Source organism: Mesoplodon bidens (genome assembly GCF_964165515.1).
Source record: "Mesoplodon bidens genome assembly, chromosome: 7".
Classification (NCBI taxonomy): domain Eukaryota; kingdom Metazoa; phylum Chordata; class Mammalia; order Artiodactyla; family Ziphiidae; genus Mesoplodon; species Mesoplodon bidens.
The window spans coordinates 17,916,449-17,942,258 of NC_138164.1; the positions used below are offsets into that span (position 1 = coordinate 17,916,449).

At 40.5% G+C, this 25,810-nt stretch overlaps 1 protein-coding gene across 2 annotated transcripts; it reads right to left on the reverse strand.

The window, feature by feature from the left end:
• Positions 1-2,181: 2,181 nt before the first annotated feature.
• On the reverse strand, positions 2,182-23,863 carry NNMT (nicotinamide N-methyltransferase). Of its 2 annotated transcripts, none has more exons than XM_081241434.1 (3): positions 23,591-23,863; positions 22,396-22,603; positions 2,182-2,652 (listed from the first exon to the last, which is right to left on the reverse strand). In XM_081241434.1, the coding sequence occupies exons 1-3, from the start codon at positions 23,742-23,744 to the stop codon at positions 2,220-2,222; spliced, it is 795 nt and encodes a 264-aa protein (XP_081097560.1). In that variant the 5' UTR covers positions 23,745-23,863; the 3' UTR covers positions 2,182-2,219. The 2 variants fall into 2 exon arrangements, with proteins under 2 accessions (XP_081097560.1, XP_081097559.1); XM_081241433.1 differs by having other exon boundaries at positions 22,396-22,606.
• Between the last annotated feature and the right edge of the window lie 1,947 nt (positions 23,864-25,810).

The window sequence follows — 25,810 nt, forward strand, 5'->3', positions numbered from 1 at the left end:
AACATAAACTCCCAGAACAGGGTTCTAACCTCCGCTATTCACTGCTCTGTGCCCAGAGCCTAAACCATGTCTGGCCAAAAGGTTGGGGAATCCAAATATAAACCCAAGAGGCTCACAGTTCAGTGGGGAAACAAAAAGTGTTACCATAAATGTCATCTTAGAGGTAAAATCACAGAAGACTAACCTGCTCAGGGACTGTGCCTTACAAAGCTGTTGTGGGTCATCTGGTCTCAGTTTCTTCCCCTGGCATCCACTCCCCTCTTCCCCGCCACCAGCCAAAATTGCATAGGTCAAAGTAGAAAACCTATAGTTTGAAAGCTTGTTTTAAAAAGAAATTGCTGTTTTTAAAAGAGGTTGAAACCAGGAAATCCTGTTTTAAAAGTAGGCTTATGTTTTTCTTCGCTGTTATGCAAATGTAAGCAAGGGCCATTGCCTTGGGTGGGCTGGGGTGTAACCAAATGCAGACGTTTTCAGACGCTGTGACCTTCATTCTGGGTGGAGGTAGATGGTACAGTTTTGGGAGAGCCCAGTCTCCACAGACTTTGTTGCTTCCTTGGAGCCGGGGTGACTGGTGCTGGCTGCTGGGGAGCTAAGTGTGCTGCCTTCTGGGAACAGTTATTTGGAGAAAGGATGCGCAGGTCTGACCCTCCCCACCTGCTTACAGGAACAGAGCTGGACTTGGCCTTCTTGAGGCAGCCTGGACTGGCCTGTTAGTGGCCTTCAGGACAGAATCTCTAGAACTCGTAAACAGGTTAGAATGTTGTGATGTGAATGTCCTATGATAATTGAACAATTGGAAATGTCTCGGAAATGGACCAATACTGTGTTATTTACAACCAAGTAAACAAAAATGGACTGGTGTTGGACTCTCGTGCCCTGATGTGATTGTCATTGCATGTCGGGGGACTGGGGAGGAAGGACTCTCCCTTGTGAGAAGCAGAAATGTCCACTGTCAGTAATCCTAGGAAGAGAGAAATCTTGGGATGAGAAATGAAGACCAGAGAAAGGGGCCTCAGACCAGGGTGAGGAGGAAACTCCTTCTCTCTCTTGGGTAGGGGAAGGCAAACTTTTTTAAAAAAAAACATCCAAATAATAGATATTTTAGCTTTTTCAGGCTATACATACAGTTTCTCTCATAATTACTCAGTTCTACCATCACAGCAGGAAAACAACCACAGACAGTATGCAAATGAATGGCTATGGTTATGTTCCAATAAAACTTTACAAAATGGGCAGCAGGCTGGATTTGGTTCCTGGGTCGTAGTTTGTCAACTTCTGTTTTAGAGCCTCGGGGTGACAGGCATAGGACCCAGAAAGGGTGGCCGTGCCATATGGAGGAATGCTAACTCCAAGTAGATAAGTAGATGCTTGGCCAAAAGCTATGCCAACAGGCTACCTTCCAGGACCCTCTACGGATGTGGGCTCTGAGATACTTGTTTCTTTCTTTCTTTTTCTCTTTTTTGGCCACACAGCCTGCCTTGCGGGATCTTAGTTCCCTGACCAGGGATTGAATCCAGGCCCTCAGCAGTGAAAGCATGGAGTCCTCACCACTGGACCACCAGGGAATTCCCAAAGATACTCGTTTCTAATAGCACCTGTAAGACAGGGTCTCTTTTCTCTCTTGCTAACTCCTAAACTTCTCTTCAGGTATAAAAGTCTCAGCCTTGGCTCAGGTGTGTTGAGGGAAGTAAAAGAAAGGCCTACCCCATTCTTGAGACCAAGAGGCAAAAGTGACAGCTGTTCTCTGACCCTGGGTGGTGGTAGCACCAGTAGACCCCAGAGGAGGACACTGTCCCCAGAGAAGGCAAGAAGTGAAGAACAGGGCAAGCCTGTTTCTGGGAGAGAAGAAGGCATCAGGGCCCCCAGGAAATGAGGAGTGAATAACCGCAGACACTTCTCTATAGGCATGTGTGGGCTTAAGCCATCATAACTGGGATATTCAAGGAAAATGAGGTATTCTTTTGTAATCATAGGCAGGGAAGACTAGACATGCCCATTTGTCATGTTGGAGTCCTCATAACACCAGCACACATGGGGAGCACAGAGTAGGTGGTCAACCAATGGCTCTAGGCAGACTGACCACTCCAACCCTGCCCTAGATGAACCATTGGGCCCCAGCCATTAGCCTCTACTCAGTACAATGACCATGGCGGTTAGAACCAAGGATTGAAGTCAACTGGGTAAGCCAGAGGAATTGCTTTAATGGCGATCCCAAGGTATCATACAGATGTGCTCAGCTTCCGCCCCACCAGGCAGAAAAGCCCTTCATTGTTGGCCATGTTGGAAGAATAACTTTGGGAAATCACTTCAAACTGTTCAATGGTGTAGCCGGCCTCCCTCACGGCAGCCTCCACTGCCTCCCGGCCCAGGCAGAGGCTGGAGAACCTCTGCTCGCCGATCATGTAGTAGCTGCTCTTCAGAGCATCCACGAGCACCAGGAAGCCCCCCGGCTTCAGCAGGCTGCCGAGGTTCCTGAGGGCCGTGCGGTAGGCAGGGAGGTTCGGGCAGGCGGTGTCCAGGCACAGCGTGCTGAGCAGGCAGTCGGCCGGGGGCAGTGGGACAGACCCCAGCGGCCAGCTCTGAGTCACGTCACACTTCAGGACCTGCTTGATCGCCCGCCTCAACTTCTCCTCCTTCTCTGGCCCCTTGACTCTGAAACACACAAACCGACAAAGATCACTGGCTACCCCACTCATGGGAACCCCAGATCTCTTAGGTCAGCAATGAAAATGGCATTGTCCCAAAGGTTATAACCTTAGGGCCATCCCTGTTGTAAAAACAGATAAAGAAGAAATGAGGGACCATTTTGGTATCTGAATGTGACCATATTACCTTGTGCTGGGTTAAATCTTTTTACAAAGTAAATAATAATATGGAAATGATAATAAAAATACCTAGTTGCCTGCTTCTACAGTGGACTGCCCCCATGAAATTCTTCTTCTTCTACTGCTTAGAATAGTGCCTAGATCATTTATTATTGCTGTTATTATTATTATTATTATTATTATTATTATTATTATTACCCTTGTTCCCTCTGCCAAACTGTAAGGTAGTGACTGTTTGGCCACATGTATCAAGCAATAATGGGTTTAAATGTAGAAATGGTATCTTTGTAGTAGCTTCAGATCAATAGGAGGTCATCCATAGACATTCGTAGAAACTGTTGATCATGTCACACAGCCGTGGCCAGGGCCTTTCTAGAAAGATGAAAACTCCTTGTTTCCATTCTCAGGCTCCAAAAGATATTGCAGATAGGGAGTATGTTTCCTGATGGAGATAGTTTTCTTGGTAACCTTGCTAGGAATCCTATCCTTTTCTGCCAAATCAATGGGGTTTCTTGAGAGAAAATTCGTTAATGACAGAAGGAGAAAAGGCAAGGGCAGGAGATGGAATCCAGTGCCTCAGATCCTTTTGGAATTTATTAGTGGAGGAATAAAGGAACAAACTAACCAATAAATGAAATTAAATAAACACATAGAGTGAGCAAGAGAAACTGGAGAAAGGGAACAGACAAAGGAAAAGAAGTAGCAGAAAATCAGAGAGGTAAGACAAAGAGAGGAATTGCTGAGTGTATAAAGTGCCCAGAAGGCCACTGAGCCCAAATAGTATGAGTGATGATGAGTATCCAACACTTTGAGGAAGTTAATCAACAAAGCACCAGGGTTGCAAATCCAGGCTTATGTGCAAGGAACACACAGTCGCTGGCTCCAGAAGAAGACAGCCACTCAGGCAACGATGCTTGATAGAGAGCACAGAGGATGGCCCAACATCAGAGCAAATGAAAGAGATTGATACTGGGACCATTTCTGGTCATGAGGAAAAGTTGATGGTTTAAAGAAAACTTGGAGATTTACCTCCAGGTAGAATGATTTGAGATAATAGCAATTAGCTGTGGGCATCCTATTTAAATACTTAGTTAAAATCTTAAGCCTAGTGTGTATGATCAGTTATTTACAAACATCCTTTAATTGTGCTATAATTTTCCATTTAAGAAGCTTAATAAGCATATGAAAAGATGCTCAATATCGCTGACATCAGAGAAATGAAAATCAAACCATGAGATACCACTTCGCACCAACTAGGATGATTATAATAAAAAAGACAGATAATAAGTAAGTGTTGGCAAGGACGTGGAGAAACTGGAATCTACATACACTGCTGGTGAGATGATAAAATGGTCCAGGTACTTTGGAAAACAGTCTGGAAGTTCCCCCTCCCAAAAAAAAAGTTTTAACATAGAGATTTAACATGACCCAGGAACTCTGTTTGTTTTTCTTTTTAAAATCTTTATTGGTGTATAATTGCTTTACAATGGTGTGTTAGTTTCTGCTTTATAACAAAGTGAATCAGCTATACATACACATATATCCCCATATCTCCTCCCTCTTGAGTGTCCCTCCCACCCTCCCTATCCCACCCCTCTAGGTGGTCACAAAGCACCGAGCTGATCTCCCTGTGCCATGTGGCTGCTTCCCACTAGCTATCTATTTTACAGTTGGTAGTGTATATATGTCCATGCCACTCTCTCACTTCGTCCCAGCTTAACCTTCCCCCTCCCCCTGTCCTCAAGTCCATTCTCTACGTCTGTGTCTTTATTCCTGTCTTACTCCTAGGTTCTTCATAACCATTTTTTTACTTAGATTCCATATATATGTGTTAGCACACAGTACTTGTTTTACTCTTTCTGATTTACTTCACTCTGTATGGCAGACTCTATGACCCAGGAATTCTAATCATAGGATTATACCCAAGAGAAATGAAAACATGTCCACACAAAAACTTGTCCATGAGTATTTATAGCAGCATTATTCATAATAGCCAAAAGATGGAAACAACCCAAATGTCCAACAAATTATGAATAGATAAATAAAATGTGGTCTATCCATACAATGAAATATTATTCAGTAATAAAAAGGAATGAACAATTGACACAGGCTACAACATGGAAGAACCTTGAAAACATGATGCTCAGTGACAGAAGTCAGACACAAAAGGCCACATATTGTATGATTCCATTTATATGAAATATCTAGAAAAGACAAATCTGTAGAGACCAAAAACAGACCGGTGGTTGCTAGGGGCTGAGAGGACTGGGGGAAATGAGAATGACTGCTTATGGGTATAGGGTTTCTTTGGGGAGTTATGAAATGTTCTAAAATCGTGCTGAGGATCACACAATTCTGTGAACATACTAAGAACTACTGAATGGCACCCTTTACATGGGTGAATCATATGCTATGTGAATTTTATCTCAATAAAGCTGTTCTATTAAAAGAGAGAGAGAGAGAGGACTTCCCTGCTGGTGCAGTGGTTAAGAATCCGCCTGCCAATGCAGGGGACATGGGTTTGATTCCTGATCCGGGAAGATCCCACATGCCGCGAAGAAACTAAGCTCGTACACCACAACTACTGAGCCTGTGCTCTAGAGTCCACATGCCACAACTACTGAGCCTGTGCGCCACAACTACTGAGTCTGCGCTCTAGAGTCTGTGAGCCACAACTACTGAAGTCCGCGCGCCTAGAGCCGGTGCTCTGCAACAAGTGAAGCCACTGCAATGAGAAGCCCGCACACTGCAACAAAGAGTAGCCCCTGCTCGCTGCAATTAGAGAAAGCCCGCTCGCAGCAAAGAAGACCCAGTGCAGTCAATAAATAAATAAATAAAAATTTTAAAAAATGCCAACCAAAATATTAAAAACAAAAAAAGAGAGAGGAAAAAAAGCTTTGCAAGATATTACTTTCAGGGAATTCCTACCGACCAATAAACTGGGAGATACAGGGAATGATAATTTCTTTTGACTGGGTCTACCTGTTCCCCTTCTTGGGGTAGAAATGGTAGTAGGGTGACAAATTTGTCCCAGTGGTCTGGACTTTTCTGGGTTTTGCACTGAAAATCCTATGTCCTGGGAACCCGTCTCAGTCCTGGACAAACCGGGAGGGTTAGTCGTTCTAAAAATAGGGAAATTAGTTACAAAGCTTCCACCCCGCCTGACAACATGCATAATTTGACAGATCATTTTAAGAATAAAAAATAATAATTCAACATTATGAAAGTCTGTGTGAAACATGGCTTTGAAAAGGTAAATTAATCTAGAATAGAAAAAATTCAAATAACCTATCTTCACCTATGGATAACTTAAGTGTATACAAAAAGCTAAACAAGTGACAATGTAGTTAGTGTTCTTTTGAACGTGTCCAAAGATGATGCTGTCTCTTGGGAACATTACGGTAATGTGTATTTAAGTGATTACGTCAGAGGCCGGTTGGACCTCTGGGCCCTACTGTGTACGAAGCTATTTTAAAAACACAAGTTGCCACAGAACTAGTACTTGCCAGTTAGATGATGATGGAAATTGTTCCCAAACTGTGAGACACACTGTGAAGTCTGGAAAGCTGGCAGAGAAGGTGCCAATTTGAGAGGGAAATTTGTTAGAAACACCCACTGTTGTGGATACCTGCTTGTCTTCGGATGCACTACAAACACTGGTGAACTCAGTTGCCAAGGCAGCAGTGTAAAGATTACACCTCAGGGCTCCTCAGGGCCTGTGATACACCTGCAACGAAATGGACTCGCCTGGAGACACAGGCAATTACCACTCAGCTTCATGTTTAGCTCAAGGGGTAGGGAATAAATACACACCAGAAAAATGTTATGCAGTTTTACAGAAAGCTAACCACCGTGTGGCCGTTTCTCTAGCTCTAAAGATCTAGCCTTTCAAAGGAATCAATATGCCAAAGAAAAAAGAAAAAAAGGAACCACATCCTCTATAAATATGCTGTCTATAAAAGCCTGAAGGAACTGGGGAGGGAGAGGGGGAGGAAAGGATAGAATGGGACTCCTGGGAAGAACACTTCGTAAGATTGTCTTTCCAGAACCTAGGTAGTTATCCTGAGATTTAAAGCAGGATCTTCCTGCTCTGATGCTGCAAGGCGGGGGGTGAATCAGAATCCCCTGGACAAGCTTTTTTCCATTACACCTACCTCCCCAAGCCCCATCCCCAGAGGTTCCAGCAAAACTATCAAGACGTGTAAAGGAAATGAAAAGCTGAATAAGCTTGGTTGTCAACGTGAGAATTGTAAAAGCAAAAGGACTCATCACTGGTGAACCTTCCATACAGGCCACAGCTGAGTGACGCTAGGAGGCAGCGTCTGGAAAGCAAAATGCATGCAGTCACTTCTTTTATAAATATTTTTTGACCTTCTATTGTGCGCCAGGAAGAGCACCGGGCAGTGGGGACCTAAGGTGGGTCAATGAGAAACAAATCCTATCCTCATGGAGATTACAGTCTGGTGTGGGAGGAAGACATAATCCAACGATCATCCACAAAACTGAAACATTAAAGCTGTGATGAATGCCAGGCAGGAGGGGCACATGGCACTAAGAGAAGAATACTGGGAGCTTGACTCAGTGTAGAAGCATCAGGGAAAGCTCCTCCAGAAAGGCGTCAGGTGAGCAGAGAAACAGAGGATAAATAAGTAGGAGTGAACTGGACCAAAGAGAGTAGGGAGGGAGGAGGATACTCCAGTAAGAGGAAATAGCCAGAGCAAAGGCCCTTTGGTGGGAAGAAACATGGAGAGGAGAATGCCAGTGTGGCTGAACCTCAGAAAACAAAGCAGGGCATGGCAGAACGGGAGGCAAAAAGGTAAGCTCCCACTAGTTGACATGGAAGTTGCTAGTCTGGGGACCACAAGGCAGGTGCCAGACTAGACAGGGCTTCGTGGACCATGTTAAGAATTTTGCTTTTTATCCTAAAAGCCATGGGGAGATATTAAGGGGGTGCTAAGGAAAGGAGTGATATGATCAGATTTATACTTTGAGGCAATCAATTTGGGACAAGAATGGAGGTGGGAGGCCATTTAGGAAGGAGAGGTTGGTAGCTTGGACCAAGAAAACAGCTTGCATGGAAAATACTGGAAGAAATATACTGGTTTAAGAGGAACTCAGGAAGTGAAGTGGACAGAACTTGCTGCTGGTCATGAAACATGACTGACAGGGAGATGACAAGACTGACTTCCAGGTTTCTGGCTTCTCCAATTAATTATATTATGGTGCCATTCTAGGAGATAAGAATACCAGAAATAAAGCAGATTTGGGGAAGATCATAACTCTATTTTGGGCACATTCAGTTTGAGATGCTTTGACACACAGGAATAGATATATTTACCATTTGAAGAAATGGACAGTTGAAGGTTTTTCAACCTGTCCTGTTAATTTCCCCCAAGAGATAATGCAGTGAGAGCCCGTGTTCAAGAGAAAGTCATCCTTGTAAAAGGCAGAAGCTTTTCCTAGTCATCCCTGAGACAATCATCATAACCACCAAGATTGCGAGCTTGAGAAAGAATATCAATCTTTTACAAGACTTGGGAATAAAGAGATGCTTTGGGATAGAGGCAGTTCACTAGTTCACAGAACAAATTTGGCACAGGTATGTCTACTGAGGGCCCTAGACAAACATCTTTTTCAATAGATATGAAAATCTTTGTATGGAAAGTATTTATTTCAGAGAACCACCACCTCTACAGGTGCTCAAGCTTTCTCCTGTCAGGTACACGGAGGTAAGTGGAGGAGCTGCTGTCTGTAGAGGCAACCAGGAGGGGCTGCAACCTCCCCAAACCCCTCCCAGCTGCCCCAAGGGCTGAGGGCTGAGGAGAACCTGCAGAGCACACCTCTAACACATCCCCACCAGCGTATCCTGACATACCCATTGGGGAGCTCCGTTCCAAACACCAGTGCTTCACAAACTGTAAAATGCATACAGTCCCCTGCAGATCTTGTTAAAATGCAGATTCTGATTCAGTAAGTAGGCCTGAGAGTCTGCATTCCTAATAAGTTCCCAGATGATATGGAAGCTGCTCATCTGTGGACCACAAGGCAACGTGTTCCAGGTTCCAGGTGCCAGAGGTAAATTAATGCTGTTTCTAGGATTTCTTAAGGTGACACTCATTTTCCTTGGTTCGTTCTTGAGTAGTTAGTTATATCTTAGTATTTGACTTGCTGACTTGATGAATATGTATAGTGTGAGACAAGAATTCGGTACCAGTGTCTTACAACTTTTCGGATAATTGTAAAAATGAGTGGTATCTAAACGTCTGAGTCACACTCCAGAGGAACAGGAGGAACAGGAGACAGCTCAAATTGTCTTTGGAAGCAGTCAGCATAAGAAATAGCTTCAGATAAAGAAGAAATAATCTCAGGGGAAATAGGTTATTGGTTGATAGAGGAACTTGAAGATGCAAGAAAGACATTAGTTGAATGGGATCACTATCATTCTCAAAACAGTTGAAGCCACAGGATCTAGCAGAAGGATAAGGGTGAGAATGCAGAATTTTACCACCAAAAATACAGTTCCTTAGTCTGACAGAGTGATTGGGAATGGACAGTGTCTCAGGAGCAATTGTTACGAGCTGACAATTCTCGCTTGAGATAAGTAATGCTTTCAGTATCCTGCTAGACGTTAAGGGTTCATTTCTGAATAAGATGGAAAGGCTTGTGATAGCTTGGGAAATTGAGAACAAAGTTCTAAAAGCCTCTTGACGCATGATTTGGACCTTGGAAAGATGTGCTGTCTGACAATGACTAAGAACTTTTTGATAAACTTTTCCTGATAGTCTATAAGTCCTGGGAATTCCTTATTTAATAATTTTGAATATTGTCTAAATCCTCATCACTACAGTTTTCTTCTAGTTAATGTTAAGTTCATTCTGTGAAACCACATAGCCCATTTAAAAAGTTTGAAATTACTGTCATCTTGAAGAACATATCTGAACTTTGAAGGCTCTAGCCAGCATAAAATTCTAAGTAAGGGGTTTACAGGTTTCAAATGGCATGTGAAAATAGCCTCTCTTGATTTCTTACTTAATGCGGGGGAAAAACATGGAGCAATGTTTAAGCAATATTAAACAATTTTACAATGTTGCTCATGAGTAATGGCACCAAAAATACCTTCCCAATATTCATGGGCATAGAAAATATGTCACTTTTGTGTTCTTCTTGAAAAAGGTCCAAAGACCTATTCAGTTGACTATGACATGAATCGGAATTAAAAACTCAACAACTAAAAAAATCATATAAAATGAGCATAAGATACGTCCACATAATTGCAAATATGATTACAAACTGAGAGCATATGATGTTCAAAGAAAATATAAAAATAATATTTTAAATTACAATATTTGGATTTAAAATCTCAAAGTTAACAATAAACACTGGGAAGGAAGATGCCAGAAGGACTTTGGGTGTCAAAAATTGTTAAATTCCTCATATTACGAGGAAGAAAAGAATTATTGATTCTTACCTGATATTGATAAGTTGAGAGAATTTGTCTCCAGCAGAAATACATTATACAAAAACACTAAAAGAAGTTCTCCAGGTGAAGGGAAATGATGTCAGATAGAAGCCTAGATCTGCAGAAAGGAGTGAAGAATACTAGACAGGACAGATTTGTGGATAAACACAGAAGACTTTATATATATTTAGTGAAAATACTACTGACTGATGTGAATATACTTAAAACTACAAAACTGTACACTTAAAGAATTAAGGTGATAAATTTTATGATGTGTGTTTTCTTAACCAAAATTAAAAATAAAACAATAAAGCAAATAAAAGCACTGCTGACTGCTTAAAGTAAGAATTATAACAGTGTATTATAGTGTTATAGTTTATAAAGAATAAATATATGACAAGTGTATAAGGGGCAGGAGAGTGGGTTAAAGGAATTACACTGTTGTAATATCTTACATTGTTCATGAGATGTTGCAAATATGTAATTTCTAGAAAAATCATGTGCACACGCACACATACACACATACAAAACACAAAAGAGGTCAACAGAGGAGATAAAAGTTAATAGAGGAGATAAAGCCATACTAAAAATGTGTATAATTATACTATATAAATGGAAAAACAAAAATTATTTCATTTACCAACAAGAAGCAGGACAAAGGTACAAATGAACACCAAACAGATGGGACAAATAGAAAATATATACCAAGATGGTAGATTTAGACTCAGCCATACAATATCACTAATTACATTAAATGTAAATTGAGTAAACGATCCAGTTAAAAGTTAGAAATTGTCAGGTTGGATTGAAAAGCAAGACCTACTACATGTTATTTGAAAAAAAGTCATTTTAAATATAAAAACACGGACAGGTTGAAAACCAAAGGGTAGAAAAAGCTAGACCATGTATATTATTTATCTATTGTTACATAATAAATTACCTCCAAACTTAGCAATTTAAAATGACAAACATTCATCTCACAGTTTCTGCAGGTCAGATACTTGGGTACAGATTAGCTGAGTGTCTCTGGTGCAAGGTCCCTCATGAGACTGCAGTGTTGGCCACTCTCAGAGTTGTCCAGTGTCATCTGAAGGCCCACCTGAGGGTAAATTTGCTTCCAAACTCACTCCTTAGGACAAGTGAGTGAGTGTAAGAGAGAGCACCCAATAGGGAAGCTGTAGTCTCTTTGTATCCTAATCTCAGAATTGATGTCCCATCACTCTACAGCACCATATTTGTTAGAATCCAGTCATTCAATCCAATGGACATTCATAGGGAGAGAATTAAGCAAGAGCATGAATACATGAAGTGAAGATTAGTGGGGACCATCTTAGAGGCCCCTACCACCTTATGCCATCACCAAGAATAGGAAGGCTGGTGTGGCCATATTAATATCAAAGTCAACTTCAAAACAAAATGTATTACTGGAGGTAAAGGGAGATATAATGATAAAATAATCAATTCATCAAGAAGACATAACAACCCTAAAAGTGTATGCTGCTAATAACAAAGCTTCAAAATGCATGAAGCAAATGTTGACAGAACTATGAGGAGCAAAAGATGAATCCACAATCATAATTTGAGATTTTTAACATCTCTCTCTCCCAGTAATTGATAGAATAACTAAACAAAAAATCATGTAGAGAGTTTGAACAATATTGTCAATCTACCTGACTGAATTAATATTTATAGAAATGACACCAACAACTGGACAATATACATTCTTTTCAATGTAGAGCACATAGAATGTTCACCAAATAGATCATATGCTGGGTCACAAAATGAAACTCTGATTACAATGAAATTTAATTGCAAACGAGTAACAATATCTAGAAAAAAAATTCCAACAATTTTGGAAATTAGGCAACACAATTACAAGTAATTCATGGTCAAAGAAGAAATCACAAAGAAAATTAGAATATATGCCGAATTGGATAATAACAAAAATATGACACTCAAAAATCATGGGATGCAGCTAAAAGAGTGCTGAAGGAAAGTGTGAGAATAAATGACCTAAGCTTCTATCTCAAGAAGCTAGAAAAAGAAGAGCATATTAAAACTAAAGTAAGTGGAAGACAGAAACTAAGAAAAATTGGAGCAGAAATCAATGGAATACACAATGGACAACTGAGAAAATCAAAAAAGCCAAAAGCTGGTTCTTTGAAAAGATTAATAATAATATCAATCTCTAACAAGATCAATCAAGATTAAAAGAAAAAGACAAATTGCCAATTTTAAGAATGAAAGAGGGACAATCACCAAAGATACTACAGACATTAAAAGAGTAATAAAGGAATATTGTAAAAAAACTTTATGACAATAAAGTTGACAACCAAGATGTAAAGGACAAATTCCTTGAAAAATAGTACTTATCAAAACAGACAAAAGAAGAAATAGACAATCCAAATAGTCATCAAAGGAATACTCTTCTTAATAAAAAACCTCCTCACACAGGAAGAAACCTTCAGGTTCAGATAGCTTCACTGATGAATTCTATCAATCATTTAAGGAAGAAATAATACAAACTCCTTCAAAAAATAGGGGAGGAAGAAACACTTCCAAATTATTATATGAATTAGCATCATGCTGATATCAAAATCTGCCAAGCATATAACAAGAAAATAAATTTATAGCTCAATATCCCTCATAAATATAGATGCAAAAATCCTTAACAAAATATTGGCAAATCACATCCAGTAATACATAAAAAGATTACTACTTCATGACCAAGGAGTTTATGCCAGTTTGGTTTAAATACCAAAAATCATCCAACATAATTCAAGTTCGCAGAATATGGAGGAACATCACATGACCATCTCAGTAAATACAAAAAAAAATTTTGACAAATTTTAACATTTGATTAAAACCCCCCAAGAAACTAGAAATACAAGGGAACTTAGTCTGATAAAGAATTTCTATGAAAAACCTATAAATAATGTCATTCTTAATGATGAATCATTGAACATTTTTTCCTAAGATATGGAAAAAGGCACAAATGTCTGTTCTTATCATTTTTGTTCAACATTGTTTTGGTGGTCCTAGTCAATGTAATAGGGCATAAAAAATAAATAAAGGCATAAAGTTGAAATAGAAGAAGTAAAAGTATTTTTATTTGTAGATCATATAAGAATGTACATAGAAAATACTATGGAATCTACCAAAAATGATTAAAATTAATTAGTGCAATATTTTGTAATAAACTATAATGGAAAAGAATAGAAAAAAGAATATAGATATATACATATATATGTTAAATGAATCACTTTGCTGTACATCTGAAACCAACACAAGTATTGTAAATCAACTATAGTTCAATATAAAAAATAAAATAAAATATGAAATTAGTGAAGTCAGTAAGATCTAATATATAAAAAAATCAATTGCACATCTATATACTAGCAAATGAAACTAATAAAATGAAATAGAAATGAAATTTAAAAGATACAATCAACAGAGAACACCTACTGAATGCTGGCAGAAGACCCCAGACCTCCCAAAAGGCAAGAAACTCCCCACATACCTGGGTAGGGCAAAGCGGAGAGATTCCCGCACAGAGGATCGGTGCCGAGCGGCACTCACCAGCCCGAGAGGCTTGTCTGCTCGCCCACCAGGGCGGGCGGCGCTGGAAGCTGAGGCTCGGGCTTCGGTCAGAGCGCAGGGAGAGGACTGGGGCTGGCGGCGAGAACTCAGCCTGAAGGGGGCTAATGTGCCACAGCTAGCCGGCAGGGAGTCCAGGAAAACTCTGGAGCTGCCGAAGAGGCAAGAGACTTTTTCTTCCCTCTTGGTTTCCTGGTGCGCGAGGAGAGGGGATTAAGAGCGCTGCTTAAAGGGGCTCCACAGACGGGCGCGAGTCACGACTGAAAGCGCGGAGCCCAGTGACGGGCGTGGGACGCTGGGGCTGCTGCTGCCGCCGCCAAGAAGCCTGTGTGCGAGCGCAGGTCACTGTCCACGCCGCCCTTCTGGGAGCCTGTGCAGCCCGCCACTGCCGGGGTCCCGGGATCCAGTGGCGGCTTCCCTGGGAGAACGCACGGCGCGCCTCGGGCTGGTACAACGTCACGCCGAACTCTGCCGCTGCAGGCTCGCCCCGCACTCCGTGCCCCTCCCTCCCGCCCGGCCTGAGTGAGCCAGAGCCCCCGAAGAGGCTGCTCCTTTAACCCTGTCCTGTCTGAGCGAAGAACAGACGCCCTCCGGTGACCTACACGCAGAGGCGGGGCCAAATCCAAAGCTGAGACCCAGGAGCTGTGAGAACAAAGAAGAGAAAGGGAAACCTCTCCCAGCAGCCTCAGAAGCAGGAGATTAAAGCTCCATAATCAACTTGATGTACCCTGATTCTCTGGAATACATGAATAGACAACAAATCATCCCAAATTGAGGAGCCAGGAGTCAGTGCTGTGCCTCTGAGGTGAGAGAGCCAACTTCAGGACACTGGTCCACAAGAGACCTCCCAGCTCCACATAATATCAAACGGCGAAAATCTTCCAGAGATCTCCATCTCAACACCAGCACCCAGCTTCACTCAACGACCAGCAAGCTACATTGCTGGACACCCTATGCCAAACAACTAGCAAGACAGGAACACAACGCCACCCATTAGCAGAGAGGTGGCCTAAAATCATAAAAAGTCCGCAGACACCCCAAAACACGCCACCAGACGTGGACCTGCCCACCAGAAAGACAAGATCCAGCCTCATCCACCAGAACACAGGCACTAGTCCCCTCCACCAGGAAGCCTACACAACCCACTAAACCAACCTTAGCCACTGGGGACAGACACCAAAAACAACGGGAACTACGAACCTGCAGCCTGCAAAAAGGAGACCCCAAACACAGTAAGATAAACAAAATGAGAAGACAGAAAAACACACAGCAGGAGAAGGAGCAAGATAAAAACCCACCAGACCTAACAAATGAAGAGGTAATAGGCAGTCTACCTGAAAAAGAATTCAGAATAATGATGGTAAAGATGATCCAAGATTCTATTTCCCAGATCCAAAATCTTGGAAATAGAATAGACAAAATGCAAGAAACAGTTAACAAGGACCTAGAAGAACTAAAGATGAATCAAGCATCGATTAAAAACACAATAAATGAAATAAAAAATACTCTAGATGGGATCAATAGCAGAATAACTGAGGCAGAAGAACGGATAAGTGAGGTGGAAGATAAAATAGTGGAAATAACTGCTGCAGAGCAAAATAAAGAAAAAAGAATGAAAAGAACAGAGGACAGTCTCAGAGACCTCTGGGACAACATTAAACGCACCAACATTCGAATTATAGGGGTTCCAGAAGAAGAAGAGAAAAAGAAAGGGACTGAGAAAATATTTGAAGAGATTATAGTTGAAAACATCCCTAATATGGTAAAGGAAATAGTTAATCAAGTCCAGGAGGGACAGAGAGTCCCATACAGAATAAATCCAAGGAGAAATACGCCAAGACACATATTAATCAAACTGTCAAAAATTAAACACAAAGAAATCATATTAAAAGCAGCAAGGCAAAAACAACAAATAACACACAAGGGAATCCCCATCAGGATAACAGCTGATCTCTCAGCAGAAACTCTACAAGCCAGAAGGGAGTGGCAGGACATAATTAAAGTGATGAAAGAGAAAAAGCTGCAACCAAGATTACTCTACCCAGCAAGGATCTCATTCAGATTTGATGGAGAAATTAAAACGTTTACAGACAAGCAAAAGCTGAGAGAGTTCAGCACCACCAAACCAGCTTTACAACAAATGCTAAAGGAACTTCTCTAGGCAATAAACACAACAGAAGGAAAAGACCTACAATAACGAATCCAAAACAATTAAGAAAATGGGAATAGGAACATACATATCGATAGTTACCTTAAATGTAAATGGACTAAATGCTCCCACCAAAAGACACAGATTGGCTGAATGGATACAAAAACAAGACCAATACATATGCTGTCTACAAGAGACCCACTTCAGACCTAGAGACACATACAGACTGAAAGTAAAGGGATGGAAAAAGATATTCCATGCAAATGGAAACCAAAAGAAAGCTGGAGTAGCAATTCTCATATCAGACAAAATAGACTTTACAATAAAGATTACTAGAAGAGACAAAGAAGGACACTACATAATGATCAAGGGATCGATCCAAGAAGAAGATATAACAATTGTAAATATTTATGCACCCAACATAGGAGCACCTCAATACATAAGGCAAATACTAACAGCCATAAAAGGAGAAATCGACAGTAACACAATCATAGTAGGGGACTTTAACACCCCACTTTCATCAATGGACAGATCTTCCAAAATGAAAATAAATAAGGAAACACAAGCTTTAAATGATACATTAAACAAGATGGACTTAATTGATATTTATAGGACATTCCATCCAAAAACAACAGAATACACATTTTTCTCAAGTGCTCATGGAACATTCTCCAGGATAGATCATATCTTGGGTCACAAATCAAGCCTTGGTAAATTTAAGAAAATTGAAATTGTATCAAGTATCTTTTCTGACCACAATGCTATGAGACTAGATATTAATTACAGGAAAAGAGCTGTAAAAAATACAAACACATGGAGGCTAAACAATACACTACTTAATAACGAAGTGATCACTGAAGAAATCAAAGAGGAAATTAAAAAATACCTAGAAACAAATGACAATGGAGACACGACGACCCAAAACCTATGGGATGCAGCAAAAGCAGTTCTAAGAGGGAAGTTTATAGCAATACAATCCCACCTTAAGAAACAGGAAACATCTCGAATAAGCAACCTAACCTTGCACCTAAAGCAATTAGAGAAAGAAGAACAAAAACATCCCAAAGTTAGCAGAAGGAAAGAAATCATAAAGATCAGATCAGAAATAAATGAAAAAGAAAAGAAGGAAACGATAGCAAAGATCAATAAAACTAAAAGCTGGTTCTTTGAGAAGATAAACAAAATTGATAAACCATTAGCCAGACTCATCAAGAAAAGAAGGGAGAAGACTCAAATCAATAGAATTAGAAATGAAAAAGGATAAGTAACAACTGACACTGCAGAAATACAAAAGATCATGATAGATTACTACAAGCAACTCTATGCCAATAAAATGGACAACCTGCAAGAAATGGACAAATTCTTAGAAATGCACAACCTGCCAAGACTGAATCAGGAAGAAATAGAAAATATGAACAGACCAATCACAAGCACTGAAATTGAAACTGTGATAAAAAATCTTCCATCAAACAAAAGCCCAGGACCAGATGGCTTCACAGGCGAATTCTATCAAACATTTAGAGAAGAGCTAACACCCATCCTTCTCAAACTCTTCCAAAATATAGCAGAGGGGGGAACACTCCCAAACTCATTCTACGAGACCACCATCACCTTGATACCAAAACCAGACAAGGATGTCACAAAGAAAGAAAACTACAGGCCAATATCACTGATGAACATAGATGCAAAAATCCTCAACAAAATACTAGCAAACAAAATCCAACAGCACATTAAAAGGATCATACACCATGATCAAGTGGGGTTTATTCCAGGAATGCAAGGCTTCTTCAATATACGCAAATCAATCAACGTGATACACCATATTAACAAATTGAAGGAGAAAAACCATATGATCATCTCAATAGATGCAGAGAAAGCTTTCGACAAAATTCAACACCCATTTATGATAAAAACCCTGCAGAAAGTAGGCATAGAGGGAACTTTCCTCAACATAATAAAGGCCATATATGACAAACCCACAGCCAGCATCGTCCTCAATGGTGAAAAACTGAAACCATTTCCACTAAGATCAGGAACAAGACAAGGTTGCCCACTCTCACCACTCTTATTCAACATAGTTTTGGAAGTTTTAGCCACAGCAATCAGAGAAGAAAAGGAAATAAAAGGAATCCAAATTGGAAAAGAAGAAGTAAAGCTGTCACTGTTTGCAGATGACATGATACTATACATAGAGAATCCTAAAGATGCTACCAGAAAACTACTAGAGCTAATCAATGAATTTGGTAAAGTAGCAGGATACAAAATTAATGCACAGAAATCTCTGGCATTCCTATATACTAATGATGAAAAATCTGAAAGTGAAATCAAGAAAACACTCCCATGTACCACAGCAACAAAAAGAATAAAATATCTAGGAATAAACCTACCTAAGGAGACAAAAGACCTGTATGCAGAAAATTATAAGACACTGATGAAAGAAATTAAAGATGATACAAATAGATGGAGAGATGTACCATGTTCTTGGATTGGAAGAATCAACATTGTGAAAATGACTCTACTACCCAAAGCAATGTACAGATTCAATGCAATCCCTATCAAACTACCACTGGCATTTTTCACAGAACTAGAGCAAAAAATTTCACAATTTGTATGGAAACACAAAAGACCCCGAATAGCCAAAGCAATCTTGAGAACGAAAAATGGCGCTGGAGGAATCAGGCTCCCTGACTTCAGACTATACTACAAAGCTACAGTAATCAAGACAGTATGGTACTGGCACAAAAACAGAAAGATAGATCAATGGAACAGGATAGAAAGCCCAGAGATAAACCCACAGACATATGGTCACCTTATCTTTGATAAAGGAGGCAGGAATGTACAGTGGAGAAAGGACAGTCTCTTCAATAAGTGGTGCTGGGAAAACTGGATAGGGACATGTAAAAGTATGAGATTAGATCACTCCCTAACACCATACACAAAAATAAGCTCAAAATGGATTAAAGACCTAAATGTAAGGCCAGACACTATCAAACTCTTAGAGGAAAACATAGGCAGAACACTCTATGACATAAATCACAGCAAGACCCTTTTTGACCCACCTCCTAGAGAAATGGAAATAAAGACAAAAATAAACACATGGGACCTAATGAAACTTAAAAGCTTTTGCACAGCAAAGGAAACCATAAACAAGACCAAAAGACAACCCTCACAATGGGAGAAAATATTTGCAAATGAAGCAACTGACAAAGGATTAATCTCCAAAATTTATAAGCAGCTCAGGCAGCTCAATAACCAAAAAACAAACAACCCAATCCAAAAATGGGCAGAAGACCTAAATAGACATTTCTCCACAGAAGATATACAGACTGCCAACAAACACATGAAAGGATGCTCAACATCTTTACTCATCAGAGAAATGCAAATCAAGACTACAATGAGATATCATCTCACACCAGTCAGAATGGCCATCATCAAAAAATCTAGAAACAATAAATGCTGGAGAGGGTGTGGAAAAAAGGGAACACTCTTGCACTGCTGGTGGGAATGTGAATTGGTACAGCCACTATGGAGAACGGTATGGAGGTTCCTTAAAAAACTACAAATAGAACTACCATATGACCCAGCAATCCCACTACTAGGCATATACCCTGAGAAAACCATAATTCAAAAAGAGACATGTACCAAAATGTTCATAGCAGCCCTATTTACAATAGCCCGGAGATGGAAACAACCTAAGTGTCCATCATCGGATGAATGGGTAAAGAAGATGTGGCACATATATACAATGGAATATTACTCAGCCATAAAAAGAAATGAAATTGAGCTATTTGTAATGAGGTGGATGGACCTAGAGTCTGTCATACAGAGTGAAGTAAGTCAGAAAGAGAAAGACAAATACTGTATGCTGACACATATATATGGCATTTAAGAAAAAAAATGTCATGAAGAACATAGGGGTAAGACAGGAATAAAGACACAGACCTACTAGAGAATGGACTTGAGGATATGGGGAGGGGGAAGGGTAAGCTGTGACAAAGTGAAAGAGCAGCATGGACATATATACACTACCAAACGTAAGGTAGATAGCTAGTGGGAAGCAACCGCATAGCACAGGGAGATCAGCTAGGTGCTTTGTGACCGCCTGGAGGGGTGGGATAGGGAGGGTGGGAGGGAGACGCAAAAGGGAGGGGATATGAGAACATATGTATATGTATAACTGATTTAATTTGTTATAAAGCAATAAATAAATAAATAAATAAATAAATAAATAAAAGATACAATCAACAGTAGCATTAAAAAACATGAAACACAGGGACATTTTAACAAAATATATGCAAAATATGAGAACTGAGAGAAACTGAAGTCCTAACTAAATATAGAGATAAACCATGCTCATGGACTGGAGATGCAATATATCCATTCTCCTAAATTGATTTGTAAATTCAAAGAAATTACAATAAAATCTCAGTAAACTTTTTTTGAAGAAATTTACAAGTTTATTCTAAAAGTAATGGCACTAAATTTGCCAAAATATCTTGCAAAGAACAAAGTTGGAGGACTCAAACTATCTGATTTCAATACTTACTATCTGGTAAAGGGAATAAAAGACCAACAAAACCCAGTGGAAGTTTAGTGACTCCACATGATACCAAAAAGGTTAACTGGGAACACAAGGTAAAACTTCTAGCTTATTCATACTTCTGTACTATAAGGAATTGTACCACGAAAGAGTCATCTTGATAACTTATATTTGACAATCCACATTTACTACTAATAAGACAATGTAGCAACAGTATGTAAGAAAATGAATATACAGTTTAGAATACTCCTAATAAGCTAAAGTCAGCAGACCTTTAAAAGAAAATGGGAGGGTTAAAGAAATAGAAGCAGACTTTAGAGAAATTTTCAGAAGAGAAGTTGACTCAGGAATAAACAACAGTTGGTAAATAGATGGGAATCAAATATAAGTGCAAGTATAGAAAAATGAATTGACCATCAATCACTCCAGAAGAACATGGAGGTAGGCATACTCCTGAGGGACATGTTGAGACCACATGATTTTATATTTATACTTGGGATTCAGGAATGGTACCTCAATCCCCCTGTTGTTCGAGTTCAGGAACATGGGAGTCATCCTTGATACTCCCCTTTCCTCATTCCCACTAACCAATCAGTACCAACTCTTATTCATTCCTCTCTCAAAAATTCATCTTAAAATCTTCTGTCTCTCTCCATCACCTAGTCCAAACCACCATCATCTCTCCCTTCTGCATCTCTTGTTCTCTAAAACTCCAATCCATTCTCTACACAATAGCCAGAGAGATCTTTGTAAATGTAAATTGGGTCACATCACTCTCCTAGTTATACCTCTGATGTCTTCTTGTTACACTTCAAGTCCACAAGCATTAACTTGGCCTTGAAGGCCCTAAATGATTTGGCATTTGCCTGCCTTCCCTGATGTGAGCTCTAGGAGACAAGGGACCTCCTCTGCTAAACACTAGAACACCAAAGTGGTTTTTTGTGCCATTTACAAAGGAGTCTCTGGGGTCTTGGCAATATTCATAGCAGCAAAGCCATGATGCTCCAGGCACTGATGGTCGGCTGGGTTGTAGAATGGGAGGCACATCAGGACAAGGGAATAACAAAGTGAAGTGGTTGACTCTTCACCTCTGGCTGGTAGTCTATTGCCAATTTCTTGCATAGGGAGAAATTAGTAATTTAAACAAACTTTGTTTGCTTAAATTTACTTATAGATAGGGTACTATAAGATTTTGATCATTAGTTGTCAATATATAAAACCCTAATTTTATGGATGGTGAGTAACAAATTCTTCTCAAATAACTCATTTATGCTGCTGATCTCAGTTTAAAAACCTAGTCAGATTTTTATTATATCTGGTGGTGTCAGCATTAGCCACTTTCACAGCAGAGATCTATGCATTTGGATGGCTAGCAACAGAGTGTCACTAGGGCGGCAAGCCGTGACCTGAAACCTTCTAGCGAGGAGCTGGTCTGGCCTCTTACTTGAAGTTTTCCTAAAACAAGGTCCTACAGTATCTGGCCTGCACACTGCATCCATACACAGGCCTGGAAAGGTTTTGTGACCTCTCATCTTGTCTCGGTAACCAAGTCTTCAGTTTTTTCAGCTATGTCTTCTGCAGTTCTGGTGCACACACACACACACACACACACGCACATGTGTGTGCGTGCACACAACACGCGTGCGCTTCACGCTCGTTCTCTCTCTCTAGCTCTCTCTTTCTCCATTTGGATTTCTCTTTGGTCCCTCTCTCTCTGTTTCCTTTGCTTTTCAACTTGGACTCTAAGGATAATTTTTGGTTCTGAAAAATGAACTGGCACCCAGGTACCCTAAGAAAGCCAGGAAGAAGACCCGAGTTTCTCTACCTGTTCCCTTCAAGCTCACACACATAGGTCACCACTGGGGACCAATCAAAGGCCCCTGGCTCCTTCTTCAGCCACTTCTCCAGCTCCTGCAGGTTCTGATCAGTATAGTCAGTGGCAATGATCTCCTTGAAGGATTCACAAGCAGAGAGGAGCTGATAGATGGTGGGGCCAGAGCCAATGTCGATCAGGAGGTCTCCCTTCACACCATCTGCTTTAGAGGAGGGAATGAGGAAGGGGGTCAGGCATAATATGGTGGCAGATAGAGCTGATTTGCACTCTGTTTGCCAGGACTATGCTGGGGAGCCCCAAGGAGAGCCCCAAAGGCACACCTTCTCTCTAGTCACCCCTCTTCCCTCAATGTCTCTTTTTAAAACATTTTTTACTTTCCATTCCCCATTCAAGGGTGGAGCTGGTATATTTTTAGCTCTAGGAGGAGGGAAAAAAAGATCTGCATCTGGTGTACAGACCCCCGATCCAGAAAGACTGCCACACAGATAATGTAAAAACTATTAAGGAATGCTTTGAGAGAAAGTTAAAATTTTTTTAAAATTGAGTTTTTATAATGTCTTTCTCCAAAAAGCATCCAGTTCTTCAAAAAGCATCCTCCCTTCATGGGAGGTCTTTATCTCATGCACATTCACAACCTTCCTTTGAGTTAGGAATAGAATAATTACTAGAATCTCCATTTCTTTTTTTTTTTTTTGAGATTTTTTTTTGATATGGACCATTTTTAAAGTCTTTATTGAATTAGTTACAATATTGCTTCTGTTTTATGTTTTGGCTTTTTGGTCATGAGACATGTGGGATCTTAGCTCCCCAATCAGGGATCAAACCCGCACCCCCTGCATTGGAAGGCAAAGTCTTAAACCACTGGACCATCAAGGAAGTCCCTAGAATCTCCATTTCTTAAGTGAAATGTCTGGCTAGTGACCTAGCAAATCAATGTAGAATCAAGGACAGAACTCCAGTTTTTAGATTACCCTCTTGCAGGGCCAAAGGAGATAATGGATATAAAAGCACTTTGTAAACTGTAAAATATCCACCCCAATGTTAGTTTTTATCCTAGTTAAATGAATGGGTGCTGCCAAAAGGGCTGTCAAATAACAATGATTTGACACAAAAGAGTCATGCCCTGAGACTCTCTCTATATGACTCACATTTGGAGGGGAGACACACAGACAACAGACAAACTTACCTAGGCAAAATATCTTGAAAAGATTTTTCAGAAGATGCCTAAGAATCTGTTTTTCTGCAGAGTGTCTGGACCCAAAGTTATAATATTTTTCTAGATAAGCCTGAGGGTTAAAATGGCTCAGATAAGTGTCCTTGGAGGTGAAGCCAGATTCCATTGTGTCTCACTCCTGTGCCAACAGTCCACTGCTCTCCTTCTCTCCCCTCCAGGAGCCAGAGAGGCACCCTGAAGAAATGGTCTTCCTGAGTCTCTGGCTATCAATATTTCTTCCATCAGTTCAGCCCATCCCTTAAAGGTAGATGTTTAGTTAAACACTAACTGAGAGAAATATACCAAAAATGTTTTGGCAGTTCTGGGAAGTGATGAAATTCCTGAGGAAGGGAGCCTAAAAGAAGGGGGAAGGGGAAGGGGGAGGGCTATGAGCTGTATGCAATGCTCGGCCAAGGGGTGAAGTTCAGCTGCAAGGGACTAGAGACAAGAAGACTCACCTGGGCTCACCAGGGAAGTTATTTAACGCATAGAAGAACCTCTAGGTTCAGACAGATGGGTCACCTTTCCATGGCACCATCATTCTTCTTGCAGTGATTCTCCCAGGAAAGAGACTCACAAATAATAGTTTAAATTTAAACAACTTAAGAAAGAAAAGAAAAGAAAAAGAAAAAAGGGAAAAATGAGGAGAGGAAATGTGCTCAGGGCTAAGGTATGTTGGCTAAAGGAGGAATCTTAGATGAAGTCTAGAAAGAGAGTAAAAGAGCAATTTTTAAGCACTAGATCAATTAACTCTCTCCTTGTACTCGACACACACCTTCATCCCCTCTAGTCTGCAGCTTCACCATCCCCCCCAGTGCCATTTCTCAGCAACTGGAAAGCACCTCCTCCCCAGCCCCCCACTCTTCCATGTCAATCCATATCCTGACAGTTCTTTCAAAGTGAACTTAAGCCCCGTATTTCCTTTAAGAATTCCTTAAATTCCCGATTCTGAACTCATACTGCCCTTAGAATTAGTTCAACTAGCCAAGCACTTGATTTTGTGGTGTCATGTATTTGTTCCTGGTTTTGTCTGTGTCAATTTTACTTCCCAAACTAAATTTTACATATATGATGCACTAAAAACCACCTCAAGGACCATGGCTCAGTTCTCTTTATAACCCCTACTGCACATCACTGGGGAGTCAACCTAATAGGTGTTCAAAACACTGAGCGATTAGTTGACTGTTGTCATATTGTACCAAATGCAATTGCAGCAAATGCATGGTATTCCATGGGTGATGACTTAGTAAGGGCCCATTTGGTTACAAGGCAAAGAGACTCACACAAAGAAGCTCAGGGAATTATTAATAGGAGCCTATAATGACAATAAATTGCAAGGTATCTAACTGGGTCCCATGGACCAAAAAAAATCATTAGGCAGCTAATCTCTCTCTCTTTCTTCCCCTTCATTTTCTTCATCATCTTCTTCTTCTTCCTCTGCCTCTTCTTTCCTCCTCCTCCTCCTCCTCCTCCTTCTTCTTCTTCTTTTCTTTTTCTTCCTCCTCTTCTTCTCTCTCTCTTCCCCACTCCCTTCTGTGCAAACTGGCTTCTTCTTTTGAGCATCCACTATACACATGGCTCCATTCTGGCCATTCCATATGGTGGCCCTGGCCCCTGAGTTTAGAGAACCTTCTGGCTCATCTCCTCACAGCTGGCTGACTATGTCTGCATGGTGGGGGGAGTAAAGGATCTTTTCACCTCCCATTGCAGCAACTGATATGGGACAGACAAATTGGCTCAGGTTATTGCCACTGCTGGATCTTCAAAAGTCAAATCACAGACTTGAAGGATGTAGAATCAAAACAAGGTGTCTTTGGGAGTGGTTCTGAGGGGCTGCTGCACCACTGGTACTTCCTGCTTCTCCTGACTTCCCTGGGGATGGAATACAGCAGGAAGCATCCAGAACTCAGCCAAAAGACAGAAATTGCCATCCTGATTTGCTACCAACAATTTGTATGAAAATGTCAGTTAGAAAAACTAACTTTTGAGATTCTTAAGCCTCAGTTTGGGTGTGTAAAATTGGGATAATAAGGGAGGAAAAAAATCTCCTCTATCCCCTTAGGGTCTCTTTCTGGACCTAAGAATTAAATGAACATAAGACAGGTTAACAGGAGAAAAGAATATACATTTAATAAATTTTTTTACATGTACAAGGGTGTCTTCACAAGAGAATGAAGACCTGAAGATGTGACC

What these genes read in the sequence shown, in the direction of transcription:
- NNMT (XM_081241433.1), bottom strand. Translation starts at nt 23,744, where the DNA reads ATGGAATCTGGCTTCACCTCCAAGGACACTTATCTGAGCCATTTTAAC. An exon ending in TTTCAAGATATTTTGCCTAG is followed by an intron (nt 22,607 to 23,590) that starts GTAAGTTTGTCT and finishes CCTCCTCTAAAG; the next exon opens with CAGATGGTGTGAAGGGAGAC. An exon ending in TGTGAGCTTGAAGGGAACAG is followed by an intron (nt 2,653 to 22,395) that starts GTAGAGAAACTC and finishes TGTGTGTTTCAG; the next exon opens with AGTCAAGGGGCCAGAGAAGG.